Genomic DNA, 19,853 nt, shown 5'->3' on the forward strand with positions numbered 1-19,853 from the left:
ATGTCATTTTTGTTCTTCTCTAGGTTTTCTGAAGAATGCTTGTCTTCCTTAGGAAAAACCATAGGTAAGAAGTACGAAATTGAAGGTTGAAACAGCACATATTAATTGAATACCTATTTGGTAGGAAGCTGCTTACCAGGAGATATTTGAGGAATATACTAAAGAATCAGTACATTTTCTGCCTTTAGGAAGCTTAAAATCTAGTTAAGGATAAAAACTGTACCTGTGGTTTTACCATTAAAGGAAAGTTACAGGTGAGGAAATTTCCCTCTAATATTATAGATTGTCACTTTCTCTTCAACTTAGAGCCTTAGAGGGATGACCAGTGCACACTGCCCTGGGTCACCGCCAGAATGTGTGGGAGACAGGACTTGAACCCTGGTCTTCCTGATTTCCAGGCTGTCTCCACTACACCATGCTGCCTCTGAATTAATTACTCAATCTAATTCAAGAAATGGACATTTTTCTTATAGATGGAGGGTTGATGCATCATTGTGTTCTGGTTAAAGCAAAGGGTTTCTCTGAGAAGATTCAGTATCTGGGTCATGGCTTCTACCTTCATCTTTGTAGCCTTTCAAACCAGGGAAGGGCTTTTCACGCAGGTTATTGCCCATGTCTCACTCTGTGATGCCAGATCAGCCCATATTTCAGGTGCTGCTTCCAATCTAACTAGGATCTAATCATAATCTAAAGTTGTGTTAGACTCATGTGTCCCATTTTTTTTTCAATGTGTTTACAGGAAATATTGCCCGAGTTGTGCCCCATGGACTGTTGGTATTCTTCCCATCATACCCTGTCATGGAAAAAAGTCTTGAGTACTGGCGAGTATGTTGTTTTCTCACTGCATCTTCATATTTTGTGTAAGCCAAAAGGTGGTAAGCTGAACCAGGGATGGGCAGCAGACCATGTCTAGAGAGGGTGGAGCAGGGGTAATAATGAAAAGAAAAGAAAGCTTCAGCTCCCTTCCTGGTCTTTAGAAGAACCAGGACAACAAGGCTTCTGGGGTGGTTTTTCTCATTGTATCATATTTCTTCTCAACAGGACCATGACTTTGCCAGAAAGATAGAAGAGTTAAAGGCAATTTTTGTGGAGCCGAGAAGTAAAGGAGGCTTTACTGAGGTCTGTAAACATGAACTGAAGGTGACTGGATGGCCAGTTCTCTTAAGTTCCTGCATTTCCCCCCCATCTGTTTTCTGTGCTCAGAAGCCTCTCAGAGAAATTGTTGGGCACCTGCTTCACAAAAGCCTCTGTCTGTTTCTCCTTTTCCCCCTTCAGTACATTTCTTTCCAAATGGTCCTCAACATTAGTGTGGGAGAGGCTGGAAGTCCAGGAGCCATCACATCATGTCAGTGGCTCATCTCTCACTCTGGTTTGGTTTGGTTTGGTTTGGCTTTCCTGAGAAGTAGGTTTCTGTTCCTCGTGGGTTATGTCATGCATCTGGGGTTTTTTTTGACAACAGAAGAAATAAGTTGGGAGAGGATAGCAGTACAAACGCAGTTCACCTGGTCTTGCCTTCTTCCCTTTGTCCTTGCCCAGTACGGGGCAGTGACTGAGAAATCCTGAGACCAGTGGAAGTTAGTGAAGGAAGATTTGTGTGCCTGCCTTGATGTCAGTGCACAGTTACTTCCTGGCACTAAAGAGACTACAAGGGTGTTTGCTGTCTCTAGTCAGAATCCAAAGTGTTCTCTGTATGGGGAGGTTCTCTTAGCTTCCTCCAAGGCACTTATGTCCCTGATTTGATTTGATAGCACTTCCCTCTCACTGTTTGGCATTTTTTGCCACCTTTTGAATATAGCTTTTCACTTTATCTCTAGAAAAAAATTTCATGGGCAAGTTACTCTGTGTTCTAAGGTTTGCTTTGTTTGTGTGATGGGTACCCACTTGTGAGATAGAAATGCTACCAGTAAAATAGAAGGTTTATTCTTTTTATGATCCTACCCTCTGGCCTAAAGTAATGAGTGGTTTTCTTGGTTTTTTTTAAAAAACCACATAAATGTCTCCATTCTCTTTAATGCAATTGCTCAAGAAACTTCTTGAAACTATACCATGAATAAGACCTTTCTAAAATCTGACAACTGATCACTGTTTCCTTGGGTTGTATGTTCATCTATCTGCAATCTCACTGGAAAGGAGGACCAGGGCATGGGCCTGATGTCCTGTGTGATCTCTTTTAGGTTATTGATGCTTATTATGAGAAAATTGTCTGTCCCAAATCAAATGGGGCTGCTTTCATGGCTGTGTGCCGGGGAAAGGTAAGAATCTGCACTTGTGCTGTGTAAAGGTGCCTCTACACACAAAAAAAATACTAAATACCAAATTACATGCTTTTCTTCATCTCTAGTCTATTACATTAGACTCTCATGTATAAGTCTGGGTTCTTATACCTTGACAAAAACTCCTAGGCTCCATGGGTCTATACCCAGCTTTGTTTGCAACCCTATACAGAGCTCAGCCTCCCTTTCTTGGTCTCCAAGTGCCCCAGAAGCTGAATCTTGCCTCTAGCACTAAGTGACATTGGGCTATGCCTAGGGCCTCCCTGGTACAGACAGTATCACCTGTATGTTACCCCCCTGTGTAGATTTATCTTTGTAATAAAGACCTCCTCAAACTCCTGCTATAATTTTATCCTCCAGGCTAGTGAGGGCTTGGATTTTGCAGATGTGAATGGCCGTGGAGTCATCATCACTGGTCTCCCATTTCCTCCACGAATGGATCCCAGAGTCATTTTGAAGATGCAGTTCCTTGATGAGATGAGAGGAAAAGGTGGCCCAGGGGGCCAGGTAAGAAGTGAGAGCCCATTCTTCTTTGCTTTGCCCTGCCTACAGATAGATAGACTTCTTCACATTCCTTGTGTCTGGAATACTGGTGATACATGTTCCCATGTGTCACCAATGCCCTGATGTTGCCTATTCCACACCCTGAGCATGGAGTAAAGAAAGGGCATGGTGGGGTGGGCAGATATCCAAAGTAAATGTAAATGAAGGTGGATACCAACAACTGTAGGTGCCCTACCCTTGGCTGATTTGAGATAATGGGTTGTCCGCATTCCCCGTATTTGTTTAGGTGTCTTTCAAGGGCATTATTTCTTCATCAGCCTTTGAGCTAAGTCCCTATCCTATGTAAGATGAGTAATAGCATGAGTATAACAAGAAAACCTCAAGGGGAATGAGTTGGATGGGAGAGGTTAATACACATATTAATAATAAAGCTGGCATTTATATATTGCTTTAAGGTTCACAAAGTGCTTTTCTATAATGTCATACCCTAACAAATAATAATGTAGTGTGTTTGCATAGGGCTTTACAGTTTACGCAGCACTTTTCATGTCTGTTTTTCTATTTAATCTTCACAACAAGCTGGGGCATATAGTATTATTTTCATCATTTTACACATAAAGCACTGCACAATCAGAGAAGTAAATTGATTTGGCTGAGGTTACGAGGTTAGTGAGTGTCAGAACAGGGACATCTCTCAATGACTAATCATTGGCAGTGGTGATGACGTGAAACTTCCCTCAAAGGTTCCAGAATAGTTTCATGACTTTGAAAGGAGTTGTGACCATCTGGAATACTAGGCTTTAGGGTGGCAGGCAGCCCGAGACAGCGGGCTACAACCTCACTGACTTCTTTTGCATCTGGTCTAGTATTTATCTGGGCATGAGTGGTACCGGCAGCAAGCCTCCCGGGCGGTTAATCAAGCCATCGGCAGAGTCATCCGACATCGCCAGGACTTTGGGGCTATTTTCCTCTGTGATCACAGGTGTTGTATAATGTCTGCACAAGGTGAAGTGTGCCTGCCTTTCTGGAGCAAAGAGAGCTGTCTGTCTGGAAGGGCCTCTCTTAGGCCATAGATGGCATCATAAGATGATAGAGTTGGGAGGGACTTTAGAAGTCATCTAGTCCAATCCCCTCATTTTACAGATAAGGAAATTCAGGCCCAGAAAAGTTAAGTGACTGGCTTAAAGTCACAAGTAACAGAGCCAGAATTCAAACCCAGGTTGTCCTGCTACAAATCCAAAAATCTTTCCATTGCGCCAGATTGCCTCTCAATTTCTGTTGGTTAAGTGTGTGTCATGATTTAAATTTTCAAATTCCAGGAAGGAGACCACTTAATATTTGTGTTTTATCTACCACAACCCTCTGCAAATCGTAGGGACTTAGCAAATGTTCATTGAAGTTGAACTTCCCAGGATCAGCCTAAACAGCATTGAACCCAGGAGTTTCTCTTTCCCAGTTCTGTATTCAGACAAGGCCACAAGTTTAGTGGTATTTTAACAAATTTTTTAAAAACATTTTATAAATGAAAAATAATCATTAACAGATTAGTTTTTGCAGTTCAATTTTTTCCCCCATAATTGTTAGGCCAATTTTAATTATCCAAATTGGGCCAAAATAAATATCCACAGAAATAGTTAAAAGTTTTTGCAAATGCAAGGATTATTATGGTAAATGAAACACCATTTTAAAATGATGTGTGAATCATGTGAGAATATATGATTTTTCAATATACATTTTAAAAAGAATCTTCTTCAAACTGGGTTAGTATAAAGAGATCCACTGAGTCAGCTGCTTCCTTTTATGCTCTGCTTCATCCAAATCAAATAAAACTAAGTTCAGATTTTCAGGACAAGCTCAGAGTAAATTAAATTTAATTTGCCTATTGGGTCAATATTTAATTTTTAAAAATATGTATACATTCGTAACTTTTTTTTGGCTAGGCAGTGGAGTTAAGTGACTTGCCCAGGGTTACACAGCTAGTGAGCATCAGATATGTGAGACCGGATTTGAACTCAGTTCCTCCTGACTCCAGGGCCAGTACTCTGTCCATTGTGCCATCTAGCTGCCCCCATTCATAACATTTTAAACTTGAGACTATATTCACTGATTCTTTTACATTCTTGAGAAAAATGGAAAACGGCAATTAATCACCATAAAACTGATAAGAAAAGAAATAGAAATTCTTAAACACATGTACTTTCAAAAGCCAAAAAAAAAAAAGAGTAATGTTTTCAATGTTCTTTGTAGTTATTTTCTCCAAAAATGCCTATCCTCATTTCTAGTTCTATAGCAGAATTTGTGTCATTCATTATTTTTTGTCTGTGGGTGTGACTGGGGAGAATGATAGACTATGTGCAGATGTGCCTGGCTTATTTTTGTTTTGTCCTTTAATGTGGATTTCCAGCTTCCCATTTTAGTGGGTAGTATTGGACAAATCACTATCCCTCGCTGTGACTTAGCTTCCTAGTTAAAAAATGAAGGAAATCACAGCATTTTAGAATGGGAAGAGATTTCCCAAAGCTATCCAGTTTAGTCTATACCCAAAGAAGACTCCTCTAGGCCCTGTTTGTGTAACTCCAGGGAGGGGTAACTCACTACCCCTCGAAGGCAATCCATTCCACTTTTGGTTAGCTCTAATTGTTAGGAAGGTTTCCTGGTGTCAAGCTTAAAGTTGCTTTTTGTTTATTTCAGCCCATGGCCCTTGATTCTGCCGTCTGGGGCCAAAGAGAATAATTCTCATTCTTCCTCTGAACAGCCTCTCGGATATTTGAAGGCAGCTCTTATGGCCCCACAGAGCTTTTTCTACTCAAGATTAAATATCTGTAGGAGGCAGCTAGGTGGCACAATGAATAGAGCTCTGGCCTTGGAGTCAGGAGGACCTGAGTTCAAATCTAGACTCAGACACTTAACATTTACTAGCTGTGTGACCCTGGGCAAGCCACTTAACCCCAATCGCCTCACCAAAAAAAAAGCAAAAAAAAAAAATTAAACATCTCTAGTTTCTTTGACTAATTGACATATAGATTAGAGCCCTACTCCCTCTTGTTTGCCCTCCTTTTGACCCTCTGCAGCTTATCAATGTCCTCCTAAAACTGTGGTACCTGGAAGTAAACACAGTGTTCACATGTAGCCTGGCTGGAGCACAGAACAGGGACGTTGTCATTTCCTTTTTCCTGAAAGCCAGGCCTCTTGAGTCCCAGATTGCATTAGGTTTTTTTGGCTACATCCCACTGTTGACTCACTGAGCATTCATTGAGCCTGAAGTCCACTAATCTCCCAGATATTTTTTGGACAAACTACTTTCTGGTCATATCTCCCTCATTCTTTACTTCTGAAACTGACTTTATTTTTAACCCAACTGTAAGACCTTTTGAATTTCTTCTTAGAGTCAGTTCAGTGTTCTTTTTGGATCATGACAGTGATCCAGTGTAACCTGTCCCTTCCAGTGTTGTATCACCTGAAAAACTGATAAGCATGCCCTCTATGCCTTTAAGTCTTGGATCAGGGGTGGGGAACCTGTGGCCCCCACCCCTGTCTTGGACAAAAGAGCCACACAAATCTCTTGGGGGTTCCCAAGAGTTCTGCACTGACATTGAACCATTGACAACTCTTCCTTTAGTTCAGCCATTCAACCAGTGCTGAGTGTAGCTGTCAGTACATGACATTACATGACTCCTAACCGTTGTCTAATCTGCATATTTCCATCTTTCTCATAAGAACAGTAGAAGATACTTGTTAGTAAGCATCTCCTTGTCTTCTTTTTGTATCCCGAGCTTAGCATAGTACCTTTGATAAATGTTTAGTAGCAGTAGTAATTCTTAATACATGCTTATTGACTAACTGTTCTTATGCTTATGTTCTAATACTTTCCTAAAACCTAGCTAAACTCTTTATAGGGTCCCTAGGATCCAGAAGTTCGGTAACTGTCAGAAAAGGAAATGAAGTTTCTCTGTCATGACCTGTTCTTAATGAATCCATTCTAACATTTCCTTTTCTGGGTTTTCTTTCACCTTCTCTTTAATTTATTGTAGAATTTTCTCAAGATTCTAAGTCAAACTACTGGCCTATATGTTGTAGACTCTGTTCAATTCCTTTTTTTTTTAATTGGGAAAATATTTCCCCATTTTAACCCTTCTGTACCTTTCCCATTTCCCACTGTATTTTATATATCACTGAAAGTGGGTCAGCAGTCACACCTGCCAGTTTTGTCAGTATCCACGGATGTGGTTCACTTGGGTTCGGTGACTTGAATTGATCAAAGGCAGCGCTTAACTATTGTCATTATTTATCTTGAGTATAAACTCCCATTTTTAGTCATTTTTGTGGTCATTTCCAGTCCAAAGGTCATTCACTTTCTTAGGAGAAAAGAGGCCAAAAAAATTTTTTTTGTTGTTTCCTGCTCTGCCCACTTTTGAATTAATCCCTTTTGCTATTTATCTTTCCATCCATCCCAAGCAGCATAACCATCCTATCTTTGGTCCTTCTCTTTCCTCCCTTACAGCTTAAAAAAACAAACTAAAAAAAACCACTTTTCTTTGCCTTTAGCTTTTTTCACTAGCTTCAGTTCATTAAACAACATTGATCTTGTTACCTGCCCTTGCTTGCATCTAAGTTTCTTATGTATCCATGTCACTGTCTTCAGATAACTCCTATTTTTTCCCTCCTAATCATAATTGTTTCTCTTCTTATCTTCATAATTTTATTCTTTAGAATTTTCCATCTCTTCTGGTTTGACTTCCCCTATAGAATTTAGTCCATGACGTCTTTTCTATCCTTTGAAATCTACTCTACCAAAATTTAAGATGTGTGAGAGCTTATGCCTAGCTTGCCTTTCCTTTGCTACAAACTCGGGGAGGGAGAGGAGTTCCTGGGCCCCCTAAGATTCCTTTCATTTCCACTCCAGCAATCATTTCCTCTCTGTTAGTGAGAATGGTGTCCAGAATAGAATTACCCCTCATTTATTCCTTTATCTTCCAAAAGATGAAATTATTACTAGGGCAAGTCAGAAAGTTTTTAGCTGCTCTGCTTTTGGCACAGAAAGAGCTCCAGAAGATATCTGGGTAATCACTACTTTATCATGTCTTTGTAATTTATATCCTCAACTCCTCATCTGTTTCTTCTTTCTGTTCATATGGTCTATGACAAAATTGCTTCTGATTCGCTCTCCATTGATTTTCAAGCAAATATTCTCCACCATGTTTCCCCTGTCTAGTTGCTGGATTTCCTCACATGAGAATATTGTTTTAATATACAATGCTACATTTTACCTGTCTTTTTTTAAAAATAAGATATACCCACCCAAAGCCATCACAATCATAGATTTCATCCTGCCCAGTCTCACCCATACTTTTGATGTCAGTTTTGTCTAATTGCATTAGGACTTCTTGTTGCCTAAACTTTGTATATTTGTATATAGACATTTGAGACTGTGGGTCTGTCTCCTGTGAACTTCTGCATGTCTCAACTGATATTTCCTTCATTGTAGCTATCCTCTATGACATCTTGGCTGGTGGATACACATAGGGAGTTTTCTACTTCCTTTTTTATTTTAATATTCTTTTGATTAAATTTGTAAGATACCAGACACTAAGGAAGGCCATAGAAATCCACACTGTCTGTCTCAAGGAAATAAAGTGACTGAAGTAGCCCAGGGGAGATGTGATTTCAAGTATTGCTTACTTACCCTGAGCAATCTGGATATGACCACAGGAGAAGTCAGAGGATTCTGTATATCTTGGGACTCCATATTTCTCCATCCTGTTTTTCTAAGCAAGGTGACTAAATCTCTACTGATCCAACTACTGGTTCATTTCCTGTAAAGGAACTCAGATGTTTTCTTTTGAGTGCTGACTCTAACATGGTGTGGCCATGTTGGTTGGTACTGTATGCCTTTGTTTTCTTTAGGCTATTCTCCAGAGTTGGCCACAGGCTCAGCTTTCATAAATTCCTCATGATTAGTCAGTAGTGAGTTACTGCAACAGACATAACATTAACTTTATTATGTAAAGTGAAAGATCACCTAAAGAGCAATGGAAAGGTTCCTGGTTATTGTGAATAGGCTACAATGTATTATCAGTGACAAAACCTACTCAGGAGATTATTTCAAAATATCACAGAGATGATGAGAAAAAATGATGAGCCCGTCATGTTATGAGAGTTAAGAGATGCTGGGTGGACAGCCTGCATTCTCCCCTGGGACCCATGTAATGTCAGAACACCCAGAAGAAGGCCTCTTGTACTCCCTGTGGAAGATTATGGGAGGATTTAAAGCAGAGTCATGCAGAATGAGAATGCATACATAGTGCACAGTCTACATTGTTATAAGTAATGCCTACATTGATGAAACCGTAGGTCCAAGAAAGTATTAATCTTCCCATTACCCACCATCTTCCTTGGTAACTTTGACATATATATATTATATATATATATATATATATATATATATATATATGTTTGGTATATATACGTGTTGATGACCCTTGTAACATCCTTCCCTCATTATTCCTGAACCTCTTTGAGTCCAGTGACCTCTGTCTCTACACATAAGCCACATACCTACGTGACCACAGCTTAACAGGCACCATCACCTGAAACTGCATCACCTCCAGGATACTGAACTCTGCAGATAACTTCTGTCACTACAGTCTCCTGTATTTCTTCTTCTCTTGTTCTTATTGCTATTGAACCTCTTCTTTGATGTTACATCTGGTCCTTCAATCACTTCCTATTCTCCTAATTGGTTATTTTCCATCTTTAGTTTGCTTGCCAATAGTCCTAGGTCAGCCACCATCATAGGATCCCTTACCTTCTTGATTTTTGTATTTCTTACTGTACTGATCCTCCTAATTGTAAATTCATGCAGCCTGACTTCTACTGAACTCTCATAGTTGCTTAGCTATTTATTTTTCCCATCAAGTCCTGTAGAGCACTTATTCCAGTTATTTCCTCTCTTTTCGGTCCTCCTACTCATAGGGTTCTATCCCAGCTCACACATTCTGAGCAGATGCTCTTGGTTTGTTTGCTGAGAAGAGCATAGCTATCTGATGTGAGCTGCCTAAAGTCTCCTTCACCCTCTTTAATACTTCTGTAGAGGAGAAGGTTGTTTTCTTCCTTGCCAAGGTTAATGTCTTCCCTGCTTGCCTTGGTCCATGCTAGATCAGACAGCTAGGTGACACCTTTCCCGTCTTCTTACACCTTATTCTTCTGCCCTCACATGAAGCTAGTCACACTGGCTTCCTGCATGTTCCCAGTGCAAGAGAGCCTATCTCTCAGCTCCTGGCATTTCCCCTGTGCCTAGAATACTGTCTCTCCTAATCTCTGTCTGTTGACTTCCCAAGCTTCCTTAAAATCCCATCTCATACTTGAAGCCTTCCCCAACTTCTCTTAATTCTAATGCCTTTCCTCTATTAATTATTTCCTATTCTGATATAGCTTACTTTGTATATATTTGTTTGCATGTTGTCTCCCCAGTTAGATTGTAAGCTCCTTGAGGGCAAGGACTGTCTTTTGCCTCTTGTATTCCCGGTGCTTAGCACAATATCTGGCACATAGTACATATTTGATAAATATTTATTGCTTAATTGATTGGATAGAACACTGGGCTTGGAGTCAAGAAGACATAAGTTCAAATGTGGCCTCTTACTTACTAGCTGTGTAACCTTGGGGAACTCAGTTCCACAACTGTAAAATAGGGATAATAATAGCACCTACTCCCCAGTGTTGTTATAAGGATCAAAATGATAATAATAATTGTAAAACACTTTAACACAGTGCTTGGCACATAGTAGGTGCTTGATAAATAGCTGTTCCCTTCCCCACCTCAGTCACCCCCATGCTGAAAGGCTGAATGATATATTCAAAAGAACTGTGGACTTGGAGTCAGAAGCCATGTTCTCTCCACATGTCCATACCAGTTTTGCCTTATAATCAGGAGAATAATTGTGGGTCATTGAATCTCTCTGAGCCTCAGGTTTTTTTTTTGTCTTAAAATCAGGATAATAGTGCTTGTAATACCTCTCTTATGGGTTCTTGTGAGGAAATCAGTTTGTCCATCTTGGGGTGTGAATTGTTAATATTCTCGTCCATTCTCTTTTAAGAGATTTGTTGTTGTTCAGTCATATCAGTCATGTCTGCCTCTTTATGATCTCATCTGGGGTTTTTTAGGCAAAGGTACTGGAGTGGTTTGCCATTTCCTTTTCTGGCTCATTTTACTGATGAGAAAACAGACCAGTAGGGTTAAGTGACTTGCCCTGGGTCACACAGCTAGTAAGTGTCTGAGGCTGGATTTGAACTCAAGAAGATGAGTCTTCCTGACTCTAAGCCCAGCACTCCGTCTACCATGCCACCATGCTTAATTAATCATTCTTTCCACACCTCTTCCATCTTAAATCTTTCTCTCTCCAATGGCTCCTTCCCCTTCACTTAGAAGCATGCTTAGTTAGATCTTTCCTGACTTTATTGAAAGCAAAACAAAAATTAATCTTCTATTGATCACCACCAGCTGTTTCCTGCCTTTCAATGACAAAGTATTTTAAAGAGTGATCTTCACTGACAACTGAACCCATGGTCATCTGCCTCCAGTCCCACCACTTTGGAAACTGCTCTGAATACTAGAAGCTGGAACTTGAATGTATGCTAATCCCCATTGGATGACAATGAAAACATGCTCATCTCTAGTTGTAAAAATTGTCCTGGAGCTTACCTTACCTCTTTAGGACCTCAGCCTAATTATGTTTGTTGCAGATGAACTTCTATTTATTCATTTGGCACTGAATGTATGAGTGGTTACTGTGTTCAAGACTCTGGGTGTTAGGACTGATGAGTACATCTTCATATTTTCTTAGATAAATTCTATCTAACCATGAAGAGTGTATGTAGATTTCATTCTTAGTGTCTCCTGTCAACGTAGATAAGGCCCAAACTAGGTTTGAAGGGCTGAGAGATATAAACAACTGGGTTAAAGCCATCCTGAGAGGATGCAAAATGTACATATCCTCTTTCTCCCAGGTTCACTAACAATGATGCCAGAGCCCAGCTGCCCTCCTGGGTGCGCCCTTATGTCAAGGTCTATGACAACTTTGGCCATATTATCCGTGATGCAGCCCAGTTTTTCCGAGTTGCTCAGAAAATTGTAAGTATCCCAACTCCACCCAGATGGAGATGTTAGAGCTTGTCCAGGAAAGGGAGGGTAGGTTGATCCATCCTACAAAGAGTACTGTCCTGTTTCTCAAGGCATCTAGTTATTCCTAAGGGATTTGGTGGTAGCCAGTGAGGGGGAGATAGCCACTCAGCCAGGAAATGCTTTTCTCCTGACTCAGTTATATGACCTGTCCTGGGCAGAGGTTTTCTCCCAAAAGCAAAACATTTACCTCTCTTTAATGAGTAGTCTTTCCCTCCTAAACAGATGCCTGTTCCCATCCCACGGGTTCCCCAGAGCCCCTGTGGAGGAGAGGTTGCTGCTGCAGCCTCCACTTCTTCACTCAGCCTATTCCTCTCATCTAAGAAAGCCAAGAGCCTGGATGTACATGTTCCTAGCCTGAAAAGGAAGTGTACAGGTGGGTATCTACCCTTTGGCCTTCATAGCTCAGTGAAGAGGGAAAGAGAGAGAGGCCATATCTCTAAGGAACCAAATGTAGCATTTTCTTCACATGCCCAGCACCCTAGGTGACTTAATGTTCTGCAGCTGGCAGATGATCCAAACAAGCATTAAAAACAACCTGCTTTCTTTCTGCTTTCAGTGTACTGGGTTTTTACACATGGAAAAACTGGTATACTTAGAAGGTAGAGGATCTGCTTACTTTAAGCCTGAGTCAACACAGAAACTTGGCTTTCCTGCCTCCTAGAGTCTGGCTTAGGCAAAATGATGATTTTTTTGATGTCATGAAGAGCTAATGCCCTTACCCCCATCTGTTTTCCCAGGATCGCTGGACAGTGGGAACAGTGAAGCCAGCCTGTGGGGAGAGTATGAACAGGAACTAGTTCCCCCACAGAGGAAGCCCAGAGGTTTGCTGGCCGCACTGGACCGTAGTGAGAACAAAAGTGAAATTGATGAGACCAACACACTTCCAGGAGAAGAAAAGGTACTGCTAATTAACTAGGTCTAATCAGGTGCATTGGGAATTAACTGATTTCTCCTTCCTCCCTGTCTTGCCTTATCCTACCTTAACCTTCCATTGCAAGCCTTCGGTGGAGTAGTTGTGTGAACTTTTGATGCACAGCCTTAGTCCATTCAGAAGTGGGAGCATCAGCTCTTCTTAAACCATTACAGACTTTGAGACATTAGTATCTGTGAGTGATGAAACTACCAAGAGTGCCATCATAAAGAAGGCTCCCAAGGTCATCTTTGGCCACTTTTGCTGTTATTGCTCAAAGGACTGAAGGGTTTCTTTTCTTTAGACTTCATCATAGTGACTGCATCCTCCATCTTTTGTCCTCTTTTGTCCCCTTCTTCCCTCATAAGCCACCTAAAGCAGCTCCTTCTCTGCCTACTTTGCTCAGACCTGCTTTGCTCAGTGTAAGAGACCTTCAAGATGTCTACAGATCTTCAGTGTAGGTTCTCAGTCAAGAATCCATCTTTGCTTGGGATGAAATGGTTTAAGACAAAAATCTCAGTCTCAATTCTCCCTAAGAACTGAGCTGAGCTCCAGGTTAAAACTATATCTTTCTCGGTCTTTTTCCCTCTTCATTTTTTCTCTCTTGACTGTTTTAAAATCCCTGAAGATTTACATGACTCTTAGGATCAAACTTCCAGCCTTCTAGTGCTTCCAGTGTTCTGTTGCTCTCAATCAAGTATAGGTCATATAGTCTTTACCCTCTCAAAGTGACATTTGCATATCACATCTAGAAATTCATTTTTGTCTTAGTTAGACAGTACACAAGGGTACATAGCATGCACCAGTAACAGAGGAGCACAGTTATTCCCTCCAGTGGGCCTACCAGGATAGTGACAAACTTGCTCCTATTTAGGGACTTCTGGATCAATATCTTATGTTGTCAAGGGATTTTGGGACCTGGTGTTATCAACCTGGAGTTGTCTCAGATCCTTGTTCAGAATAAATGGTCAATAACTCTTATGTTCAACTGATTAATCTTTTGAGTTCTGGTTTCCTGTCCTATCCTCCTGTGGGTTTCTAAGGTATCCCTTCCATCCCTTTTGGGTTGAACCAAAAATGATTTTCTTTTCTTTACAGGCTCAGCGTCTCTCTACCCTATCCTTACAATATGAGAAGAGATTAACAGATGAGCAAAAAGGAGGAAAGAAGAAAATCAGAATTGTTAGCAACCAGGTATTGTGCCTCCTGTATTAATAAAAACAAAAACCACAATCCATTCCCCAAATTCATGACTAGAAGAATTGAAATGTGGTTTGGTTATATCCCATCTTTCTATGTGTTATTGTCGGAGGAGAGATTAAGAACCCAAATCAGTGCTGAAAGGGTAGGGAGTGACCTAAGAAAGGAATAGGGAGGTAGTGATGTTGATGGAAGGAGCTATGTAAAGGGTTTGGGACCTGAAAAGGAAAACTAATTCAAACTAAGTCAGGGTGCCACAAGGACAGTCAGTGAAGAAGTCCTGAGAGTAGAGGGAAGCTCCATGAATCTGAATAGAGGACTATGTGCTCAGGAGAGATACCAGCTGACTTCAAGGAATTTCTGTGGAGCAAATCAGGGCTCTCTCAAGTACATTATGAAGTAGGTTTAACCTGATGCTGAGAAGCAGACTTCTTAAGGTCTGAGTTTAAAAAAAAAATTAAAAAGGATTCTGATTCTCTGGGAAAAGAAAGCTAAGAAATAGGCCTCTCTTCTCAGCCTGGGGACAAAAGCAGGGATGAGTAGGAAGGAGAGTATTCCAAAGGACCAGAAGCTCCCCAGAGGAGCTGGCCATACCTGTGGCATGAAATAAGAAGAGCCTGGGAGAAACTGAGGCACATGTCAAACTCCCTAAGTAGCATTGGCCCATATACCTCCACTTCTTGATTTTGTACATGGCTTGCACCTGAGTCTTCTTCTGGGCAGAGTAAATGCAGGGTCTTCATAGAGGCTTGCAGTTTTTACACTCTTTAAATTTAATGCTCTAGTCCAGGGGTGGGGCACCTGTGGCCTCGAGGCTACATGTGGTCCTCTAGGTCCTTGGATGTTGCCTTTTGACAGAGTCCACATTTTATAGAACAAATCCTTTTATTAAGGGCATTTGTTCCGTGAAGTTTGGTTTCAGTCAGAGGGCTGAAGTTGAGGACTTAGAGGTCCCTGATCTAGTCTGTAGCTACGAGAGGAGAAATCTCATGGATTTAAAGACAACTTGAATTTCCTTCTCCTGGCTAATAAGAACTTCAGTTTTGCTGAAGGACACAGTTTACCTGAATGTCACTGGTGGCATTTCCTTCGTTCACCTTAAGGATAAGTTGTATACAATTGTGTAATATTCTAAAATTAAACTTTAACAAATCTGGTTTTAAGGATAGTTTATAGATTGCTTCTAATATATTGTCAACCTTCATTATTTAAGCTTAGGATAGAGAAGGGCTTGATACGGACTCCCTAGTTTGTGCAGCTTGTCGTTTATGCTCTCTTGCAGGGGGACAGTGGTTGGGAGGGGTACTCCAGAAGCCGAGAAAGGGAAGGAGTCATAAATCCCATGAGTGAAGTCTTTGCAGGGAAAATTCCTTGGCTAATGGCAAAAGAAAGTCTCCTGTAGAAGTCACTGGGGAGACAAGTCACTGGGGAGACAATAAGCCTTTTTAAATTTTTTTCTTTTTTTATTAAAGTATAATATTACATTTAACATGCTAGTTTTCAAAACTGCTCTGCTTGTCTGTATCCTCTTGTAAACTTCCTTCTGCATGGTGTTTTTTTTTTAATTTAACAAACAGTTATTAAGAACATACTGTGCGGGGTAGGGGAGCAGTGGAGGGGAGGAAGGGAAGAATGTTGTGGGGTGGGGGGGGCATGGTTAGATATCTGCCTGATGGAGCCAGTGGCTGCAAGGTGTGAAGAACAGTGCAGCCTTGTGACAAGGTGAGCAGGCTCTGCACTGAACTCAGGGCAGGCAAGGGTGACTGGAGCCAAGCCTGAGTGGATGGCTGGGCAGGGAAAGCAGCTAAGGCCTGGAAGCACCAGCCTAGGCCCGGTGGACATGTCCAGCTGCTGCACTTGTACCTGCACAGCCATGCGACTCATCACCTTGCTGAGCTCTGAGCAGAGACATATTTCTTGTGGGTGAAGTCACTTCCCAGTTTTAGGAAGGCAGGAGATCTTTGAAACAGATTCTTCGAAGAACTCCTTTTAGGACTTTTTCAGAAACACCAAAAGATGGGACTAGCAAGGATGGTTCAGCAAATGGAAATAAGAAACCAGTGAGTGAGGAAGGCAGTAAAAAAATCAGGCACTGGGAGTTCTGGGAAAGGAAGAAACCAAAATGTCCAGAATGTGGTGATCTGTGCTCACGTGTGCACGCTTTCATGTCTTACACCCAATTTGTGAAGTGTGAAAAAAATGTTTTTACTGTTGCTCTTGTGCCGTCTGAAGTAGACTCAAAGAAGAGCATCGTTAAAGAGCCTGAATCAGCAGCAGAAGCTTTAAATTGGTATTCCAACAGGAGACCACCTTCTCCACCCAAAAAGATGTGTAACTACCTCGACAAATTGCCATTGGTCAGTCGTTCACCAAGAAGGTGCTTTCACTTGCTGTGTACGATTATTACAAGAGAATTTATAATAGTATCTCAGCCAGCCTGAGGCAGCAAGCAGAAGCTGAGAAGCAGACGTCTTTAACTCCTAAGAAATTAACTCTTTAGAAATAAGGTGGGAGGATGAGTACAGGATGTACAAAACTGCTTCAGATTGCTGGAATTAGTCCACATGATAATACTCTAGGAGTTATCAGTGGCGCAACAAGCAAATCAACAAATACCTCAAGAGAAACAGGGAGGTGAAGTCCTAGATTCTGCCCATGATGACATAAAGCTTCAAAAAAGTAATACTTTGTTGCTGGGACCAACTGGGTTGGGTAAAATGTTGCGGGCCCAAACTCTAGCCAAGTGCTTTGATGTACCTTTCGCTAGCTGTACTATCTTGAATCTGTGATTGCCAAATTGCTATAAGATGCCAGTTATAATGTGGAAAAAGCACAACAAGAAATTGTCTTTCTGGATGAAGTAGATGAGATTGGCAGTGAGCCAGGCACTCATCACTTACGGGATGTAGGTGGAGAAGGCATTCAGCAAAATTTGTTAAAACTGTTAGAAGATACAATAGTCAGTGTTCCAGAACAGAATTCCTTTAAACTTCATGGAAAAACAGTGCAAGTTGATACAACAAAAATACTATTTGTTGCATCTGGCGCTTTTATCTAGGATTTGGAACAAGCTAATTTAGGAAAAGGCGGGAGGCCTGCAGCAGCAGATCTTGCCAACTGAAGTGGGGAATGAAATGCTCACCAGGCCATTGAAGAAAAAGATTGTTTATTATGTCATGTAGAAGCCAGCGATCTCATTGAATTTGGCATGATTCCAGAGTTTGTGGGATGGTTACCCATGATAGTTTCCTTGCATAGCTTAGAAAAAACACATATAGATTCTTATTGAACCACATAATACAGTTGTACCAGGCATTATTCAACATGGACAAGTATAAGCTTGATGTTAATGAAGATGAAGACTGGTACAAGGAGCCTTCGATCTATCATGGAAAAGCTGTTGCTAGAACCAGTGTTCACAGTGCCAAATTCTGACATTGTATGTGTGGCAGTTGACAAAGAAGTCATAGAAGGAAGGAGCCAGGATACATTATGGTTCCAATTAAAGAGTCATCTGAAGAGGACCATCACTCTGGAGCTCGAGAGGAAGGATGGCCTCAGCAAGCAGATGCTACAAACAGTTAGACAATGTTAAACCTTTCTCCCATTGAAATCACTCGCTTTTGTTTTAAGATCATTAATGGGCTTTACAGTCTGACGTTAAAGGCATCGGATCTATCCTGGATGTTATACATGGTCAGAAGCCTTTAGGATAAGAATCAGATCATGGATGTTATTGTAACTTCACATTGTTTTTATGCAGTAGACATTATGTGGACATTAATGGCACAGTGTTCAAAAATGAAATATACATTTTTGGTTCAGTTATTTCAAATGTGCTTTCAACAAAGTTCTGAAGAGTTATATTATGCAGTGTAGGTATTGCCAGTAACTAATGAATTTTACAATAATGTTACTCTACAAATGGAAAAATAAATTTCCTTTAAAACTGAATTGATATATCATTAGTTCATCCACATTTGTTTCTTGAAGAGATCAAACTTTTCATTTATTATTTATTATATTTATTTTTATTTATCCAGCTTTGAAATTGAAATGCATACTAATGGTGACATATGGAAAAGTATCCAAGATTACTGAATTTTGATGATGTTTAGTTATATCCTTAGGCTGTTTTGCTAATTCATGATACCAACTTACCAACTGATTTCAGTATAAAAGCCAGTTTGCTTATTGGCCAATCTGATTTATTGGCCATTTGAGATGTACTTCAGTGCAATGGAAAAGGAGATGGAATTGGAATCTTGGTAAATTTCTCACAGAAAAAAACAAGTGAGCAATACAGCATGTAGGTATGTTTAAATTTTAAATAAAATACTTTTAATGTTGTGCAATTATGTTCTAAAGAGCTAGTGTGCATCAGATTTTTGGTGCTGGGTATTCGTCTAACCTCTTATTTCCTTATAACTTTATAAGGGAGTTTTTTTCTGTCATCAGTGGTGAATTTGTTCATACAAAAATAACTTCTAAGTTATTTGCTCTCATTTGTTATACATCTTTTTCTTGGTCATCATTGATTTGGGACTTGCAGCAAAACAAAGAGGAGCAAAACTGAATCCCTTGGAGGATTTGAACATGAAAAAAAATTGGTCCTTTAGCAGAAAACTTAGGAAACTAGTAAAGGATTTTTGATTTTTTTTAAAAAAAATTTTAAATATCAAAATCTTTAGATACTTTTTCAGCTTTTTTCCCTTCCTGCTAAAATGTTGCTGCAGCTTTTATTGTTATACATTTAGTTCAACTTTTTAAAAAAATGAATTTAAACTTGATTTAATTAGATATTCATTTATTTTATTAGTTTAGTCTGCTTACTAAAGATGAGGATTTTCCTCGTGCATTTTGTCAGGAAGAAAAAACACTAAGCTCTACAGTTAAATTACAAGCCCTCATCTTGTACTGAATAGCTGATTTAATTATGACTTTACATGATAGTAGGAGAGTTGTGAAATTTTTATCTCTGGAAGGGATAGGTACAGAGATGCTCATTTGCCAAGTCAGATTTGTGTATCCTACTTAGTTTCCCCAATAATGGTTATTTTCAGGAAGTCCTCGATACTATGTTGTAACTTCACTTATTACTTAACTTTTATTGTATAATTTTCCATTTAGTAGAGTGGAAAATTACAGTAGATTTTAATTTTTTTTTTAAGGCCATTGGGGTTAAGTAACTTACCCAAGGTCACATAGCTAGTAAGTGTCAAGTGTTTGGTCTGAGGCTGGATTTGAACTCAGGTTCTCTCGACTTCAGGGCCAGTGCTGTATCCACTGTGCCACCTAGCTGCCCAGATTTTAATTCTTTTGACAATAATCCTCCAGAAATGGACCAGGACACGTTATATAGTGACAACAGCAAAACAACTGGCATGAAGTTTTGGAAGTTGTTTATAACATTGTGATTGATGCAGTGTAACTACAATTTGTACCTTGAAACTTGTGTTTTGGCATTTGAATAAAATGAAGCTGTTAATGAAACACATACACACCCATACACACACACACACACACACACACACACACACACACACACACGAACATCCTATGTACAAAATACTGTACTATTGGCAGAAAGTCTTTTTGAGATTTCCTAGGCAGCAGTTGCTCCTAGCATTCTTTGGGATTGCTTCCTCTTCATCCCTGTGAAGGGTCTAAAAACCTCAAACTCTGCATATGGGACTGATTTAGGAGAGAGTAAGTGGAAAGATACTGAGTCAGTGACAGTGTTGTAAACAAGACCTCCTCCCAATGCTAGTTGACGTTTTGCTTT

At 40.3% G+C, this 19,853-nt stretch overlaps 1 protein-coding gene and 1 pseudogene across 1 annotated transcript in view; both read left to right on the plus strand.

The window, feature by feature from the left end:
* RTEL1 (regulator of telomere elongation helicase 1) overlaps positions 1 to 19,853 on the plus strand; it is a 97,917-nt gene that overhangs the window by 54,760 nt on the left and 23,304 nt on the right. The window contains 10 exon segments of the mRNA XM_020981603.2: positions 24 to 64; positions 740 to 825; positions 1,042 to 1,119; positions 2,175 to 2,252; positions 2,634 to 2,780; positions 3,644 to 3,759; positions 11,784 to 11,907; positions 12,181 to 12,331; positions 12,696 to 12,856; positions 13,967 to 14,062. Coding sequence (XP_020837262.1) covers positions 24 to 64; positions 740 to 825; positions 1,042 to 1,119; positions 2,175 to 2,252; positions 2,634 to 2,780; positions 3,644 to 3,759; positions 11,784 to 11,907; positions 12,181 to 12,331; positions 12,696 to 12,856; positions 13,967 to 14,062 — 1,078 coding nt within the window.
* LOC110205216 (ATP-dependent clpX-like chaperone, mitochondrial pseudogene) lies at positions 15,769 to 17,941 on the plus strand (annotated as a pseudogene).

Source organism: Phascolarctos cinereus, unplaced genomic scaffold (genome assembly GCF_003287225.1).
Source record: "Phascolarctos cinereus isolate Bilbo 61053 unplaced genomic scaffold, phaCin_HiC Scaffold_2;HRSCAF=192, whole genome shotgun sequence".
NCBI lineage: Eukaryota > Metazoa > Chordata > Mammalia > Diprotodontia > Phascolarctidae > Phascolarctos > Phascolarctos cinereus.